Source organism: Pseudophryne corroboree, chromosome 7 (genome assembly GCF_028390025.1).
Source record: "Pseudophryne corroboree isolate aPseCor3 chromosome 7, aPseCor3.hap2, whole genome shotgun sequence".
NCBI lineage: Eukaryota > Metazoa > Chordata > Amphibia > Anura > Myobatrachidae > Pseudophryne > Pseudophryne corroboree.
In genome coordinates, this window is record NC_086450.1 from 260,841,918 (window position 1) to 260,860,712 (window position 18,795).

At 46.5% G+C, this 18,795-nt stretch overlaps 1 protein-coding gene across 4 annotated transcripts in view; it reads left to right on the forward strand.

Annotated features, from left to right (window-relative positions):
* Positions 1 to 18,795, forward strand: part of VPS16 (VPS16 core subunit of CORVET and HOPS complexes) — a 959,900-nt gene that overhangs the window by 876,391 nt on the left and 64,714 nt on the right. For all 4 annotated transcript variants that reach the window (XM_063934117.1, XM_063934116.1, XM_063934114.1 and 1 more), the window contains one exon: positions 16,772 to 16,875. In XM_063934117.1, coding sequence (XP_063790187.1) covers positions 16,772 to 16,875 — 104 coding nt within the window. The remainder of the gene's footprint in view (positions 1 to 16,771; positions 16,876 to 18,795) is intronic.

Here is an 18,795-nt window from a genome sequence, read left to right on the forward strand (position 1 = left end):
TGACTTTGGGCCTAAAATTAGGGTCCATAAAGGTCCAGATTTCGGCCTTATCCATTTTCTTTCAAAGAGAATTGGCCTCTATTCCTGAAGTACAGACATTTGTGAAGGGGGTGCTGCATATTCAGCCTCCCTTTGTGCCTCCGGTGGCGCCTTGGGATTTTAACGTGGTGTTGTGTTTCCTCAAGTCACCTTGGTTTGAACCACTCAAAACTGTGGAGTTGAAATACCTCACGTGGAAAGTGGTCATGTTGTTGGCGTTAGCTTCGGCAAGACGTGTTTCCGAATTGGCGGCTTTATCACATAAAAGCCCATACTTGGTTTTTCACGTGGATAGGGCAGAGTTGAGGACTCGCCCTCACTTTCTGCCAAAAGTGGTCTCATCTTTTCATGTGAACCAACCTATTGTCGTGCCTGTGGCTACACGGGACTTGGAGGATTCCGAGTCCTTGGATGTAGTCAGGGCTTTGAAGATTTATGTGACCAGAACGGCTAGAATCAGGAAGACTGAAGCTTTGTTCATTCTGTATGCAGCCAACAGGGTTGGCGCTCCTGCTTCAAAGCAGACTATTGCTCGCTGGATCTGTAACACGATTCAGCAGGCGCATTCTACGGCAGGATTGCCGTTACCGAAATCGGCTAAGGCCCACTCCACTAGGAAAGTGGGCTCTTCTTGGGCGGCTGCCCGAGGGGTCTCGGCATTACAGTTGTGCCGAGCAGCTACTTGGTCGGGGACAAACACCTTTGCAAAGTTCTTTAAGTTTGATACCCTGGCTGAGGAGGACCTCCTGTTTGCTCAATCGGTGCTGCAGAGTCATCCGCACTCTCCCGCCCGTTTGGGAGCTTTGGTATAATCCCCATGGTCCTTGCGGAGTCCCAGCATCCTCAAGGACGTTAGAGAAAATAAGATTTTACTTACCGGTAAATCTATTTCTCGTAGTCCGTAGAGGATGCTGGGCGCCCGTCCCAAGTGCGGACTTTTTCTGCAAGACTTGTATATAGTTATTGCTTACATAAGGGTTATGTTATAGTTTTTAGGTTTAACCGTGGCTATGTTGTTGTTTATACTGTTAACTGGGTAAGTTTATCACAAGTTATATGGTGTGATTGGTGTGGCTGGTATGGATCTCACCCTTAGATTTACAAAAATCCTTCCTCGTACTGTCCATCTCCTCTGGGCACAGTTTCCCTAACTGAGGTCTGGAGGAGGGGCATAGAGGGAGGAGCCAGTGCACACCCAGAGTCCAAAGCTTTCTTAAAGTGCCCTATCCCCTGTGGAGCCCGTCTATTCCCCATGGTCCTTACGGAGTCCCAGCATCCTCTACGGACTACGAGAAATAGATTTACCGGTAAGTAAAATCTTATTTTAGAATTATACAAAAAAGCATACATCATTACAATGGCAATTTAATTTAGAACATAATACAATGAACTTTATATCAATTTCTCATACGTCCTAGAGGATGCTGGGGTCCACTTCAGTACCATGGGGTATTGACGGTTCCGCAGGAGCCATGGGCACTTTAAGACTTTTCTAGAGTGTGAACTGGCTCCTCCCTCTATGCCCCTCCTCCAGACCTCAGTTTAGAAAATGTGCCCAGGCAGACTGGTCGCACTCCAGTGGAGCTCTACTGAGTTTCCCTGAAAAGACTTTGTTAGGTTTTTATTTTCAGGGAGACTGCTGGCAACAGTCTCCCTGCTTCGTGGGACTTAGGGGGAAGAAGTAGGAACCAACTTCCTAAAGAGTTTCATGGCTCTGCTTCTTGCTGACAGGACACCATTAGCTCCTGAAGGAGCTCCTGAAGGGTACTGAACAATAGCTGCGGCTTTGCGCTCACTCCCACAGCACGCCGTCACCCCCCTAACAGAGCCAGAAGTCAGAAGATGCGTGAGTATTATTACCGGAGATCTGCAAGAGGGACCTCCGGTCATCATGATGACTCATGGTACCGCGCAGCGAGCGGGAACGCTGCGCTGACATGCCAAGTATCGGTGTAAAAAGGGGAGGCGCAGTGTAATTTGGTGCTGTATTGTTAATTTGGCATTATAAAAGCTCTACAGGTCTCTGTGGACATTTTATATTACACAGGGAGTTTGGTCATTAGCGCTGAGTTGTGAACTGGCAAATCCCTTCTGTGTCCTACTGACAGATTTTACTGTGGGTCTGTCCCCTATAACCCCCGGAGTGTCTGTGGTGTGTTTGTGCACGTGTGTGACATGTGTGACGCAGGGAGCTCTTCCCCTGAGGGAGCCATTTTAGGGACACAGAGTTGTAATGTGGTGGCGCTGCTGGCACACCACGAGCCTGAATGGGTGAAAGAATTACGTGATAGTGTGAATCATATCAGTAAGAGATTGGATAAGTCTGAGTCTCGTGCAGAATCCTGGATCTGTGGAAGATGTGATTTTTAATAGATCTGCCTTATCATCCACAGGGGACCCCTCTGGGTCACATAAAAGGTCATTTGCACAAGTAGTACAAACTGATACCGACACGGACTCTAATTCCTGTGTCGACACTAGTGATTTCAGGGAAATAGATCCAAAATTAGCGATGAACATTCAGTACATGATTGTTGCTATAAAGGAGGTCTTAGAAGTTACGGAGCTCCCTCCTTTACCTCAGGAGAAGGCTTACTTTTATAAAGAAAAGAAAATTAACTTAACTTTTCCTCCATCTCATGAGCTGAACACTCTCTTTGAGGGAGTCTGGGTAAACCCTGAAAAGAAATTTCAGATTCCCAAAAGAATTCAGGTAGCTTATCTTTTCCCGGCAGAGGACAGGAAAAGGTGGGAGTCACCCCCCGTTTTAGACAGTGCCCTGTCACGATTAACAAAAAAGGTGATTCTCCCTGCGCCTGGGACGGCTTCCCTAAAGGAGCCGGCAGACCGCAAGTTAGAGACTACGTTAAAATCTATTTATGTGACCAATGGGACACTACTCAGGCCTACCATTGCCTGTGCGTGGGTGAGTAGTGCTATTGAAAAGTGTTCAGAAAACTTGTTATCAGAGATTGACACAATAGATAGAGACGTGATACTCTTAACGTTAGGTCATATCAAAGACGCTGCTGCGTATATGCTAGAAGCCATGAAAGATATTGGGCTCTTGGGTTCAAAAGCCGCTACCATGGCTGTTTCAGCAAGGAGGGCGTTGTGGATTCGCCAATGGAATGCTGACGCAGATTCCAAAAGGAATATGGAGGCTCTCCCGTATAAAGGTGAGGCCTTGTTTGGAGATGAGCTGGATGCTTTCGTTTCTGCGGCTACCGCAGGTAAGTCGACATTCTTGCCTTATGCTCCTGCGCCGGCAAAAAAGACACATCACTCTCAGATGCAGTCCTTTCGGCTCAATAAATACAAAAATGGTAAAGGTTCCCCTTTCTTTGCGGGAAGGTGAAAAGGAAAAAAGTCAGCAGCGTCTCCAGGATCACAGGAGCAGAAATCAACCCCTGCTTCTGCCAAATCTTCAGCATGACGCTGGGGCTCCCTTGCGGGAGTCCGCTCAGGTGGGGGCACGTCTGAAACTTTTCAGTCCGTTCTGGGTTCAATCTGGCCTGAACCCGTGGATCTTACAAACTGTGTCCCACGGGTACAAACTGGAGTTTCATGACGTTCCCCCATGCCGATTTTTCAAATCGCCCTTACCAGCTTCTCTCCCAGACAGGGAAGTAGAAGCAACAGCAATACAAAAATTGTCAGGATCAAGTCATTGTCCTGGTTCCCTTGTCATAACAAGGGGAAGGGTTTTATTCAAGCCTCTTTGTAGTTCCGAAGCCGGACGGCTCGGTCAGACCGATTCTAAACCTGAAATCTCTGAATCTCTACCTGCAAAGGGTCAAGTTCAAGATGGAATCTCTGAGGGCAGTGATTTCCAGTCTGGAGGAAGGGGATTTCATGGTGTCAGTAGACATAAAGGATGCCTACTTACATGTTCCCACTTATCCTCCACATCAAGCTTATCTGAGATTCGCAATACAGGAGTGTCATTACCAATTTCAGACGTTGCCGTTTGGACTCTCCATGGCACCGAGGGTGTTTACCAAGGTGATGGCGGAGATGATGGTCCTCTTTCAACAGAAAGGAGTCAATATAATTCCTTACCTGGACGATCTCCTGATAAAAGCAAGGTCCAGGGAGAAGTTAGTGCAGAACATTGCAATCTCCCTGACAGTACTTCATCAACACGGTTGGATCATTAATTTTCCAATTTGAGCATCATCCTGCTATAACTTATATTATATTAGTTATCCTCCAATTGGATATAGTGCAATACTGGATTGGTGTCCACGGACTTCTAAATCATATAAATGTGATTAGTACTGAGGAAAATCTTCCCCCCATTCTAATGAAAAGGTTCCTTTAAATTTTGTGCTCTCCTTTTCTACACATCCTTAAGAAGATAATGTTTAATCCTACTAATGGTGAAGGGTATTTTCCTTTGTTCAAGCTGAATATGAATACCATCTTGTTATAGTTTGTATCATATCAGTAATTTTATATTCTTTTATTAGATACAGTGCAATATTGGATTGATGTCCACGGACTTTTAACTTATATAAATGTGATCAGTACTGAGGAAAATCCTCCTCCGATCCTAAGAGGATCTCCATGGCAACGGCAAATGCCAAGAGAAACGGAATAGTGATGTCAGCTACGGTCTAGTGATTTGCCTCAGTGAATGGGCCGCGTCTGCTTAATGTACTGAACACCTCCGTACAACTGCCTGGGAGGGAGGTTACGCTGACAGCGGCTGGACGCTACAGGAGCAGACACCCTACGTCCGCATGGGTGCGATGTGACGGAAGTAAACGACCACGTGACTACGGTCACGTGATCACTAGAGGGACCCGGCGATTGGAGTTGCCATGGCAGCGGGATACACAGAGGCGGAACTGGTCTCAGCACGCAAAGATCATGGACATATAGGTAATCAATGTATAGGGATCAGCCGTGCTGGGATCAATAGGATCCGGAGGGTGGGGATATAAACGGGGCTATTGGAGCCAGTGAGACATTCCATTTTGGCAGCAGACCTTGAGAAAGACCCGAGGCTGGTCGGAACACGTGGGTATCTTGCCTTCATACCCCCCACATGTTGACACTGATGCCTATGGACTGAGCCTACGCCTGGATAAAACTGAGACCGGGAGATCCCCTTGCTGCAGCTGGGAGAGACCACCTGGATTTACGGGATGCAGTCAGTTTACCTCCAATCAAAATCCCGATGTTCAAAATCCCGACACCAATTGACCGATGGTCAAAATCCCGACAAGGTCAAAATCCCGACATGGACAAAATACTGACATTTAAAATACCGGCAAGGTCAAAATACCGACATGTAAAATGCCGACAGGTCAAAATACCGAGATGAGTTTTTCATGATTTTTTTCATTGAAATCGACTTGTTCATACTTTACCATCCCAGTGGACCTGGAGGGGGAATATAATAGTGTGCCGAGCGCAGCGAGGCACCGTTCCCGAAGCATGGCGAGCGCAGCGAGCCATGCGAGGGGACGCGGCACACTTTATATGGTGTCCATGTTGACTTATGTCGACATACACACACACACACAAAACAACAAAAACTGCATGTCGGTATTTTGACCTGTCGGCATTTTACATGTCGGTATTTTGACCTTGTCGGTATTTTAAATGTCGGTATTTTGTCCATGTCGGGATTTTGACCTTGTCGGGATTTTGACCATCGGTCAATTGGTGTCGGGATTTTGATTGGAGGTATTTCATACCGATCCCGGATTTACATGCGCTTTAGAACTGACGCAAATCAGTTCACCAGGAATCGGTAATCAGCCATTGCTTCTGTTCCTCTCATGAGGGTGGATTCTTTTTTGTGAATGTTTCTGTCCATTGTGACACATGCTGTGTCATTATACCAGTATCTTCCATATTGGAATTACATTTTGTGTGTTTTTAGAAGAATGCTGTAATTAAATACTTGTTTTTATGATCTCACACTAATCTCTGCATTTTCCTCTCTTTCCGGTTACCTACTGATATGAGTACTCCTAATTAGGAGAAATCATCGGAGAGTAAGAGGTGGATTGCTCCGCTACAAACGGGGCAGGCGCTGGTGAAGTAGTATCTTTTCTTTTTTGTTTCCACTATTTACCTTTGGGGTTGGAAAAGCCCCTTCCTAAGATACTGCACTGACTAGCTGCCCCTGCGCACTGTTGGGTACTATTTTAAATTTCTTTCTAACATTAATTTTCCAAAGTCACAGTTGGAACCGACGACAAGATTGTCCTTTCTGGGGATGATACTGGACACAGAAGTACAGAGGGTATATCTTCCAGTAGAGAAGGCTCTGGAAATCCAGAGAATGGTCAAACAAATATTGAAACCAACAAGAGTGTCGATTCATCAATGCATTCGGTTTTGGGAAAGATGGTAGCGGCCTACGAGGCCATACAGTTTGGCTGATTCCATGCCAGAGTATTCCAATGGGACCTGTTGGACAAGTGGTCCGGATCCCACCTACACATGCACCGGAAAAGATAATCCTGTCATCCAAAGCCAGAATTTCGCTCCTGTGGTGGCTACACAGTTCTCACCTACTAGAGGGACACAGGTTCGGGATTCAGGACTGGGTCCTAGTAACCACGGAAGCATGTCTCCGAGGCTGGGGTGCAGTCACACAGGGAGAAAGCTTCCAAGGAAGATGGTCAAGTCAGGAAACCTGTCTTCACATAAACATTTTGGACTTGAGAGCCATTTACAACGGCCTTCTACAAGTGGGGCATCTTCTTCAAGATCAACCCGTACAGATCCAGTCGGACAATGTAACAGCAGTCGCGTACATAAACCGTCAGGGCTGAACGAAAAGCAGAGCGGCGATGGCAGAGGTGACAAAGATCCTCCTCTGGGCAGAAAGACATGCAAGAGCTTTGTCGGCAATTTTCATTCCGGGAGTGGACAACTGGGGAGCAGACTTCCTCAGCAGACACAATCTCCATCCAGGAGAATGGGCCCTCCACTAAGAAGTCTTCGCAGAGGTGTCAGGTCTTTGGGGAGTTCCTCAAGTAGACATGATGGCATCTCGTCTCAACAAGAAGCTTCAGAGACCCTCAAGCAATAGCAGTGGGTGCACTGGTGACCCAGTGGGTGTTTCGGTCGGTGTATGTCTTTCCTCCACTTCCAATAATTCCAAAAGTGCTCAAGATCATAAGAAGAACAAGGGTTTGAGCGATCCTCATTGTCCCAGACTGGCCAAGGAGAGCTTGGTATCCAGATCTTCAGGAGTTGCTGATAGAAGATCCTCGGACTCTTCCTCTTTGCGAGGACCTGCTGCAGCAGGGGCCGTGCGTGTATCAAGACTTATCGTGGCTACGTTTGACGGCATGGCTGTTGAGCGCCGGATCCTAACCCGAAAGGGTATTCCCAAAGAAGTCATTCCCACTCTGATTCAGGCCAGGAAAGGAGTAACGTCTAAACATTACCACCGTACTTGGAGAAAATACGTGTCTTGGTGTGAATCCAAGAAGGCTCCTATGGAAGAGTTTCAGTTAGGACGTTTTCTCCATTTTCTGCAGGCAAGTGTGGATGCAGGACTAAGATTGGGTTCAATCAAGGTCCAGATTTTGGCCTTGTCCGTTTTCTTTCAGAAACAATTGGCCTCCCTTCCAGAAGTTCAGACGTTCGTGAAAGGGGTTCTGCACATCCAACCTCCATTTGTGCCTCCAGTGGCACCATGGGATCTTAATGTTATGTTGCAGTTCCTTTAATCGGATTGGTTTGAACCTCTACAGGAGATAAAGTTGAAGTTTCTCACTTGGAAAGTGGTCATGCTGTTGGCCTTGGCATCTGCAAGGAGGGTGTCTGAGTTAGGGGCCTTATCTCACAAGAGTCCTTACTTGATCTTCCATGAAGATAGGGCTGAGTTAAGAACTCATCAGCATTTTCTTCCGAATGTAGTTTCTTCTTTCCTTATAAACCAACCTATTTTGGTGCCAGTGGCTACTGACACCTTTGCTGCGTCAAAGTCTCTGGATGTGGTCAGAGCTTTGAAAATTTATATCACAAGAACAGCTCGGATACGGAAAACAGAGGCTCTGTTTGTCCTGTATGCTCCCAACAAGATTGGGTGTCCTGCTTCTAAGCAGACCATTGCGCGCTGGATCAGAGGTACGATTCAGCACGCTTATTCCACGGCAGGATTGCCGATACCGAAATTCGGTGAATGCCCATTCCACTAGAAAGATAATCCTGTCATCCAAAGCCAGAATTTCGCTCCTGTGGTGGCTACACAGTTCTCACCTACTAGAGGGACACAGGTTCGGGATTCAGGACTGGGTCCTAGTAACCACGGAAGCATGTCTCCGAGGCTGGGGTGCAGTCACACAGGGAGAAAGCTTCCAAGGAAGATGGTCAAGTCAGGAAACCTGTCTTCACATAAACATTTTGGACTTGAGAGCCATTTACAACGGCCTTCTACAAGTGGGGCATCTTCTTCAAGATCAACCCGTACAGATCCAGTCGGACAATGTAACAGCAGTCGCGTACATAAACCGTCAGGGCTGAACGAAAAGCAGAGCGGCGATGGCAGAGGTGACAAAGATCCTCCTCTGGGCAGAAAGACATGCAAGAGCTTTGTCGGCAATTTTCATTCCGGGAGTGGACAACTGGGGAGCAGACTTCCTCAGCAGACACAATCTCCATCCAGGAGAATGGGCCCTCCACTAAGAAGTCTTCGCAGAGGTGTCAGGTCTTTGGGGAGTTCCTCAAGTAGACATGATGGCATCTCGTCTCAACAAGAAGCTTCAGAGACCCTCAAGCAATAGCAGTGGGTGCACTGGTGACCCAGTGGGTGTTTCGGTCGGTGTATGTCTTTCCTCCACTTCCAATAATTCCAAAAGTGCTCAAGATCATAAGAAGAACAAGGGTTTGAGCGATCCTCATTGTCCCAGACTGGCCAAGGAGAGCTTGGTATCCAGATCTTCAGGAGTTGCTGATAGAAGATCCTCGGACTCTTCCTCTTTGCGAGGACCTGCTGCAGCAGGGGCCGTGCGTGTATCAAGACTTATCGTGGCTACGTTTGACGGCATGGCTGTTGAGCGCCGGATCCTAACCCGAAAGGGTATTCCCAAAGAAGTCATTCCCACTCTGATTCAGGCCAGGAAAGGAGTAACGTCTAAACATTACCGCCGTACTTGGAGAAAATACGTGTCTTGGTGTGAATCCAAGAAGGCTCCTATGGAAGAGTTTCAGTTAGGACGTTTTCTCCATTTTCTGCAGGCAAGTGTGGATGCAGGACTAAGATTGGGTTCAATCAAGGTCCAGATTTTGGCCTTGTCCGTTTTCTTTCAGAAACAATTGGCCTCCCTTCCAGAAGTTCAGACGTTCGTGAAAGGGGTTCTGCACATCCAACCTCCATTTGTGCCTCCAGTGGCACCATGGGATCTTAATGTTATGTTGCAGTTCCTTTAATCGGATTGGTTTGAACCTCTACAGGAGATAAAGTTGAAGTTTCTCACTTGGAAAGTGGTCATGCTGTTGGCCTTGGCATCTGCAAGGAGGGTGTCTGAGTTAGGGGCCTTATCTCACAAGAGTCCTTACTTGATCTTCCATGAAGATAGGGCTGAGTTAAGAACTCATCAGCATTTTCTTCCGAATGTAGTTTCTTCTTTCCTTATAAACCAACCTATTTTGGTGCCAGTGGCTACTGACACCTTTGCTGCGTCAAAGTCTCTGGATGTGGTCAGAGCTTTGAAAATTTATATCACAAGAACAGCTCGGATACGGAAAACAGAGGCTCTGTTTGTCCTGTATGCTCCCAACAAGATTGGGTGTCCTGCTTCTAAGCAGACCATTGCGCGCTGGATCAGAGGTACGATTCAGCACGCTTATTCCACGGCAGGATTGCCGATACCGAAATTCGGTGAATGCCCATTCCACTAGAAAGGTGGGCTCCTCCTGGGCGGCTGCCCGGGGGGGTCTCAGCGTTACAACTTTGCCGAGCAGCTACTTGGTCAGGGGCAAACACGTTTGCTAAGTTTTACAAGTTTGACACCTTGGCCGATGAGGACCTCAAGTTTGGTCAATCGGTGCTGCAGGTTCATCCGCACTCTCCCGCCCATGCTGGAGCTTTGGTATAACCTCATGGTACTGAAGTGGACCCCAGCATCCTCTAGGACGTATGAGAAAACATGATTTTAATACCTACCGGTAAGTCCTTTTCTCCTAGTCCGTAGAGGATGCTGGGCACCCGGCCCAGTGCGTTCTTTACCTGCAGTTATTCTTTTGTTAAGTCTTCAGCACGGTTGCTGTAATGTTCATGCTTGTTGGCATGAGTTTTGTTGAATGCCATGTTGTGCGGCATGGTTGAAGTGTGAGCTGGTATGAATCTCACCGTTAATTTAAAAGTAAATCCTTTTCTCAAAATGTCCGTCTCCGTGGGCACAGTTCCTATACTGAGGTCTGGAGGAGGGGCATAGAGGGAGGAGCCAGTTCACACTCTAGAAAAGTCTTAAAGTGTCCTGCGGAACCATCTATACCCCATGGTACTGAAGTGGACCCCAGCATCCTCTACGGACTAGGAGAAAAGGATTTACCGGTAGGTATTAAAATCCTGTTTTTACATTTTGATAAGTTATTTGCGGGTGTAGTATGGTATGCCGGCGCCCGGGCTCCCGGCGACCAGCATACCGGCGCCGGGAGGCCGACCGCCGGCATACCGACAGCGTGGCGAGCGCAAATGAGCCCCTTGCAGGCTCGCTGCGGGCACGGTGGCGCGCTATCACGCTATTTTATTCTCCCTCCAGGGGGGTCGTGGACCCCCACGAGGGAGAAAAACTGTCGGTATGTCGGCTGGCGGGATTCCGGCGCCGGTATACTGTGCGCCGGGTTCCCGACAGTTGGCATACTGAAGACCACCTGTTATTCGCACAATATTCATTTGTACTTTGTTGGGAAGCCTTTTGCTGCAGTTACATACAGTACCTCTCAACATTGGTGGCTAGTAAGTCGGGCGCGCCCAAGTCAGAAAAGAGGTGGTGCCTAGGGATAAGGGGGCAGAGTCTCATGTCACTCCCGTTTCTGGTACTGTGGGGGCGTGCCCAGCACTCACCGATATACTGGTCTGCCTCCGGGCTCTTTCTGCACTAAGTATAGATGCTGTGTGCATGCGGACATCGTCTATTCACCCACTGCTTACCCACTGCACTGCATAGTTTGTGCTCCCCCCAACTGCCCCGCCCTCCCCTCTGCGGGACAATGATGTATTTGTTGCTATTTAAAGTGGCATTGATCACACAAATTCATTGCATCCCTTTTACTATCATACATCACTACAGCATAACACTAACTGGATGCTTTACAGTAGGTGTTTGGCACTCGGGTAACAAATCTTCTTCAATTCTTTTGCGGACATTCCATCACTACCAAATGTGGATATTCTGGTTTCGTCACTCCAGATGACACTGTTCCGTTATTCTTCTGGTTAATTAATATGCTTTTTAGCCCATTCTAATCTTTTCTGTCTTTTGTTTAAGAGATAAAAGTGACTGCCTCCTTGGAATTCTGGCATTTAAAATAAAATATTGAAGTTTGCTTCAAACAGTCCTTGCACTGATGTTTACACTACATTCACATAAATAATTTTGAATTGCCTCAGACAATTTTTTTCTGTCTCTCAAGCACATGTTTTTCATTCTTCTATCACAACATGGTGTTGTGGATCTTTTCTTACCTTTACCAGTTTGGTTTTGAATGGACTGAGTCTGTTGATACTTATTCCACAGTTTCGAAGTTCCTCCTTTAGTTACAGTATGTTGCCATCTACTTTCTTTATAATTTTGTTGTGTTACCTTCTTCACGTAAAGTAATTGTTTAATTTGCTTGTCATCCTAAACAAATTACACAGCTTACTGCAGGAAATTAAAGTAAAAAAAAAACGCATAAAAAACAGTGACCAACTTAGTGATAATCAAACAACTAAATAAGTTGGTTTACTGTCATTTCTGGTAGCAACACATGTGAGCTTACTCATGCTAACACCTTATTGAATCCATTTTGTGGCATCGCAACACCTGATTGGCTCTCAGAACAAACATTCCTATTGATCAGTTTTGAGTTGAAGAAATCCACTCTCTTTACATAACAAAGTCTCCTTATCTTTATTTGACTATAACTTTTTACGTAATAAAGAAAATTAATTGTGCTGAACTGCATTATATGCTTTTAACTATAGTTTAGGGCAGGCCTGGGAATGCCCATATTATACAGACGAGAGAGCTAACTACTGAGGAGTTTCCTCTATTACCTTCCTTTGTTTTGTTTAGTACAGAGGTGTGCACCGTTACCTAAAACTTTCTCTCCTCCAGGAATCTCCCATTTCCCAGGCAAGGAATAGACAAGAAACTGATACTGACAAATGGTTTACGTAACCAGTTGGGTGCTAAACAATAATTATTTTGAGTGTAACAATTGTGAAAACACAATAAACTATAAGCAGGTCACAGAATGTTCCTTCAACACATTGGGGGTCATTCCGAGTTGATCGCACGCTAGCTATTTTTTACAGCTCTGCGATCAGGTCAAAACTTGGCAAAACTGAGCATGCATATGCACCTCTATGCGCAGGCGCGTCATACGGGTACAAAGCGCATCGGTGCTGGGCGATGGATTTAATGAAGAATCCATTCGCACAGCCGATCGCAAGAAGATTGACAGGAAGAAGGCGTTTATGGGTGTCAACTGACCGTTTTCAGGGAGTGGTTGGAAAAACGCAAGTGTTTGCAGGGCTGGTGTCTGACGTCAATTCTGGGACCGGACAGACTGAAGTGATCGCAGCGGCTGAGTAAGTTCAGACCTACTCAGAAACTGCACAAACTGTTTTTGTACCACTTGGCTGCACAAGTGAAAATACACTCCCCCATAGGCAGCGACTATCTGATCGCAGCGCTGCAAAAGTAGCTAGCGAGCGATCAACGCGGAACGACCCCCATTATCCTTTAACAGTTGACAGTACATATATGGCATATAAACCTTAACTATAAATAAGAATAGTTGAATGTAATTGTAACATATACCAGAATATGGTCCAAACCAATTAGAAATAATATAATAGTTCACCAACGTAGTTTAGTATTAGCCTTCCTTTTTCTATGGATATATATGCATATACAGTAGAGGCCAAAATTGTGGAAAACTTTTGGAAAATGTCTGTTTTTAAGGTTTAATTGATTATAAATGCATTATTTTTTAAAGAAGATCATATGAAGGTATATATCACTGGGATGATAATTTTCTACACGATATAGTTACAAAATCCTGGGTGGATGCACCTTTTTATACCCTTATCCTGCACTAATTATTTATATACCTTGGGTTACATGTAATATTTTTTTGCAATCTCTTACCCACTTCATGAGACTGCACTGATTAATTTGATATGTGACACTTGTACATCTGTGTGCGACTGAGTCTGAATCTGTATACGAACTGCTACGATGCAGTGGCTGCGGATTTTTTTCACCCAGAGTTTAGTTTTCCCATATTGCATTGTGATTAAGATGCACATTCTAGCTAAAAAGATTCTACATTGCTTGGAGGGCTTACTTGTGCCATAGGTCATGCACCGCATGGTGTATTGAGGCTAGCTAGTTGTATGAGGAGATTATTCAAAGAAAGAGAAGTAGTAGAACATGAGAACATGCGCTGACACTGGAGGGAAGTAGGTTCAAAGGAAATTTGAGGAAACCTTTCTAAAAAGTGGACTAGCCTTTCGTCAGATATGGTAAAGGCTAATACAGTAGAACAATTTAAATATGCTTGGTATAGACATACGGAGATCCTTACAGAAAACTAAGGGGTATATGCAATTCACGGCGAATCGCGGCAAATTATCGCCGTTTTTAAATTCGACACAATTCGACAGGTGAATTAATTCACCATATTCAATGAAAAACGGATTCGACAGTCCCGCGGGCGAAAAACGGACGATTTGCCGGATTTTGCCGCGATTTAAAAAAACGGGAAAAACACGGAAAAAAAATGGCGTGGGGTCCCCCCTCCAAAGCATAACCAGCCTCGGGCTCTTCGAGCTGGTCCTGGTTCCAAAAATGCGGGGGGGAAATTGGGCAGGGATCCCCCGTATTTTTAAAACCAGCACCGGGCTCTGCGCCTGGTGCTGGTGCAAAAAATACGGGGGACAAAAAGAGTAGGGGTCCCCCGTATTTTTTACACCAGCATCGGGCTCCACTAGCTGGACAGATAATGCCACAGCCGGGGGTCACTTTTATGCAGTGCCCTGCGGCCGTGGCATTAAATATCCAACTAGTCACCCCTGGCCGGGGTACCCTGGGGGAGTGGGGACCCCTTCAATCAAGGGGTCCCCCCCCCAGCCACCCAAGGGCCAGGGGTGAAGCCCGAGGCTGTCCCCCCCATCCAATGGCTGCGGATGGGAGGCTGATAGCCTAGAGTAAAATGACAAGAATATTGTTTTTTCCAGAAGAACTACAAGTCCCAGCAATCCGCCCCCGCAAGCTGGTACTTGGAGAACCACAAGTACCAGCATGCGGGAGAAAAACGGGCCCGCTGGTACCTGTAGTTCTACTGGAAAAAAAATACCCAAATAAAAACAGGACACAGACACCGTGACAGTAAAACTTTATTACACACTGCCGACACACACATACTTACCTATGTTCACACGCCGACATCGGTCCTCTTCTCCATGTAGAATCCACGGATACCTGAAAAGAAAAGATCAATATACTCACCTCAGCCAGGGTCCAGAGATAAATCCACGTACTTGGCAAAAAAAGAAAACGGACACACGGACCACCGGACTGAAAGGGGTCCCATGCTGACACATGAGACCCCTTACACCGAATGCCGGGACACCACGTGACTCCTGTCACTGAAGTCCCTTCAGCCAATCAGGAAGCGCTACTTCCGTGGCGCTCACCTGATTGGCTGTGCGCTGTCTGTGCTGTGACAGCGCATCGCACAGCTCCGTCCATTATATTCAATGGTGGGAACTTTGCGGCTAGCGGTGAGGTCACCCGCCGGTCAGCGGCTGACCGCGGGTAACCCCACCGCTGACGGCAAAGTTCCCACCATTGAAACTAATGGACCGAGCTGTGCGATGCGCTGTCACAGCACAGACAGCGCACAGCCAATCAGGTGAGCGCCACGGAAGTAGCGCTTCCTGATTGGCTGAAGGGACTTCAGTGACAGGAGTCACGTGGTGTCCCGGCATTCGGGGTACAGGGTCTCAAGTGTCAGCATGGGACCCCTTTCAGTCCGGTGGTCCGTGTGTCCGTTTTCTTTTTTTGCCAAGTACGTGGATTTATCTCTGGACCCTGGCTGAGGTGAGTATATTGAACTTTTCTTTTTAGGTATCCGTGGATTCTACATGGAGAAGAGGACCGATGTCGGCGTGTGAACATAGGTAAGTATGTGTGTGTCGGCAGTGTGTAATAAAGTTTTACTGTCACGGTGTCTGTGTCCTGTTTTTATTTGGGTATTTTTTCCCCAGTAGTACTACAGGTACCAGCGGGCCCGTTTTTCTCCCGCATGCTGGTACTTGTGGTTCTCCAAGTACCAGCTTGCGGCGGAGGCTTGCTGGGACTTGTAGTACTACTGGAAAAAACAATATTCTTGTCATTTTACTCAAGGCTATCAGCCTCCCATCCGCAGCCCTTGGATGGGTGGGGACAGCCTCGGGCTTCACCCCTGGCCCTTGGGTGGCTGGGGGGGGGGGACCCCTTGATTGAAGGGGTCCCCACTCCCCCAGGGTACCCCGGCCAGGGGTGACTAGTTGGATATTTAATGCCACGGCCGTAGGGCACTGTATAAAAGTGACCCCCGGCTGTGGCATTATCTGTCCAGCTAGTGGAGCCCGATGCTGGTGTGAAAAATACGGGGGACCCCTGCTCGTTTTGTCCCCCGTATTTTTTGCACCAGCACCAGGCGCAGAGCCCGGTGCTGGTTTTAAAAATACGGGGGATCCCTGCCCAATTTTTCCCCGCATTTTTAGAACCAGGACCAGCTCGAAGAGCCCGAGGCTGGTTATGCTTTGGAGGGGGGACCCCACGCCATTTTTTTTATTTATTATTTTACCGTTCCAGCACTAAAAAAAAAATATTTTAAAAAATATATAAATAATACTTGTGCCTCCAAAAAAAAAAAAAAAAAGTACCTAATCCCTTCTAATATAAATAGATATGCTATTCCCAAAAAAAAAAAAACACCAAAAAAAACATGTTTAAATTTTTTTTTATTGTTTTCACCCTCCAAAGTGTGGCGGATTGAAAATGACGAATTTACTGTCTAAAAGCACTGCTGTCGAATTTCCAAACTTGAATTGAATATGCTTTTGTCGAATTGCAGCACTTGTATCATTGCAGAAAAGTCGAATTTGCAAAAAGTCGAATTTCAAAAAGTCGAATTTTGAAAGTCCGTTTTTTTGACGGAAAGCACTGAATTGCATTGACGATTTTTTTTTTTGGCGAAAATTACCCGAAATTCGACAATTTCGGGAATTCGACCGCAATTGCATATACCCCTAAGTATCTAATAGGGTTGAAGTTAAAAAAAAAAAAAAAAAAGGGTCTGACTAGATGGGCCAAAAAGTTCTTACCTGCCATCAAACTCTGCTTCTGTGTTTATGACACATCTATTAGTTGTACTACATTATTTTCTCTAAAGTAAAAAAACAAAACAATGTGACTGTTAAGAGGGACTTACAGTATATACAGCTAAGAACATTAGAGAGAATACAACTAATCTTGTATTATTATTTTTCCAGCCATTTGTTGAAATGTGTATGAAGTATCACAACAAGTTTGAGGCAAAGAAGTACACTGCTCGAGTGACTCCTGAGCTAAGAGTAAAGGCCTTTCTTTTTGTTGGGTAAGAACATTAATGATTTTTTTCTTAATTAAAACAGTGTAGTATGCTTGTATGCTGTAACATAAAATACACAAGATGCGGCTTGCCAATCTGTCTACTTCAGCTCTCTGCTTCTATCAGTATCAGTGATGAATTCAGGGAGGGGTGATTCTCTCCCCCCCCCCCCTCCCCCACGAGAACTCCAAGCTCCTCCTACTGATCCTGCATGGCAGCAGAACCTGCTGGCAATCGCAGCATGTTACCAGCTCCTCCTTGGGCTGTGATTTCATCCTCCGCCTGGAGCTCTCCGCCCAACCCCACATGGCCCCACCCTCTCCCTGCTGGAAGATGATTGTTTACTTGGTGGGCTGCATTTGCGGTAAGTTTGCCTCGGCAGGAGTGTGAAACGTTTTCCCCCCTCCATGCACAGCCATCTCACACACAGACAGCAGGCCTGTACTTGCACAGAGAGATCAGGTGCTCTTGTGTGTGTGTGTGTTTTTTTTTCCTCCTATACTTGCATGGGTGATGTGTACCCCCAGTGACCCTACCCCCACCACCTAGATCAGAACCCAATGCAGCCAATGCAACCCCAATGTATTTACCTAGCCCCTAAAGTCATACTTGCCTACTTTTGAAAAGTAGTTTCAGGGAGATTACAGATCGCACTCTAATGCGCCGCATGGCGCACCATTGAGGGGGCGTGTCACATTGCACCCAAGGGGTGTGTCTATCTCCACCTATGGGCGTATTTGCTGTCAATCAGGGGAGTGTCAGGTGAAAACCAAACTACAAAGCTCAGTACTGGCTACACACTGACATCGCAGCTAAATTGCACAGCAGGGCTACATTCTGACATCACACTAACGTTACACAACAGGGCTGCACAATGACATCACAGCTACATTACATGGCTACACACTGACATCATATCAACATTACACAGGAGGGCTACACATTGACATCACACCTACATTACACAGCAGAGCTACACATTGACATCACACCTACATTACACAGCAGAGCTACACATTGACATCACACCTACATTACACAGCAGAGCTACACATTGACATCACACCTACATTACACAGCAGAGCTACACATTGACATCACACCTACATTACACAGCAGAGCTACACATTGACATCGCACCTACATTACACAGCAGAGCATAATACTGACATCGCACCTACAATACACAGCAGAGCATAATACTGACATCGCACCTACATTACACAATTACACAGCAGAGCATAATACTGACATCACACATCATCATACACATACAGCATATGTGACATATACATTTGAGAGACTTTAATCCAGCCCTGGTGATAACTGATAAGTTTCAATTTTAATGTTCTTACATTGTTTACATGCCACATTGGGAAGGGAGGGGGGAGATGGAAGTGTTGGAGATCTTTTCCAGTGTCAGGGAGAGGGTGGTTAAGAGAAAGTGAGGAAATGAGAAAGCCTAAGGAAACGAGCCACTCTGTAAACAGAGCCTGCCCTGTTGGATAATGGGACCGCTGTGGCTCTGCTACGTGTGACTGTTGTGCTGGGCATGCTGTCACAGTGGATGCAGTTGGGGACTGGTGGCTCGAGGAGCTTCTGGTTCCAGATCAGAAGGACAGGCTCCTCCAAGCTGCGGAGTCTCTGTAGCTGCTGGTGCGCTATCTGGAAAGCATGGTGAGTGATTATTACAGGAGAGGGGCCACATGCTGCGTTCCTTCCCACAGTCCTACCAGCCCTGCCCCAGTTAATTCTGTACTCGCGGATGCTCAATGCATATTCTTTGGGGGGAGGGGGGGCACACTGTGGAATCCAGGAGCTGCACTTCAGTTTGGGAGAATAGGCAAGTCTGACCCAGCAGCCTCCCTCACACACATGACCCAGCCCTGCACCCACTAACCTCCCTCACACCCATTATGCCCCAGC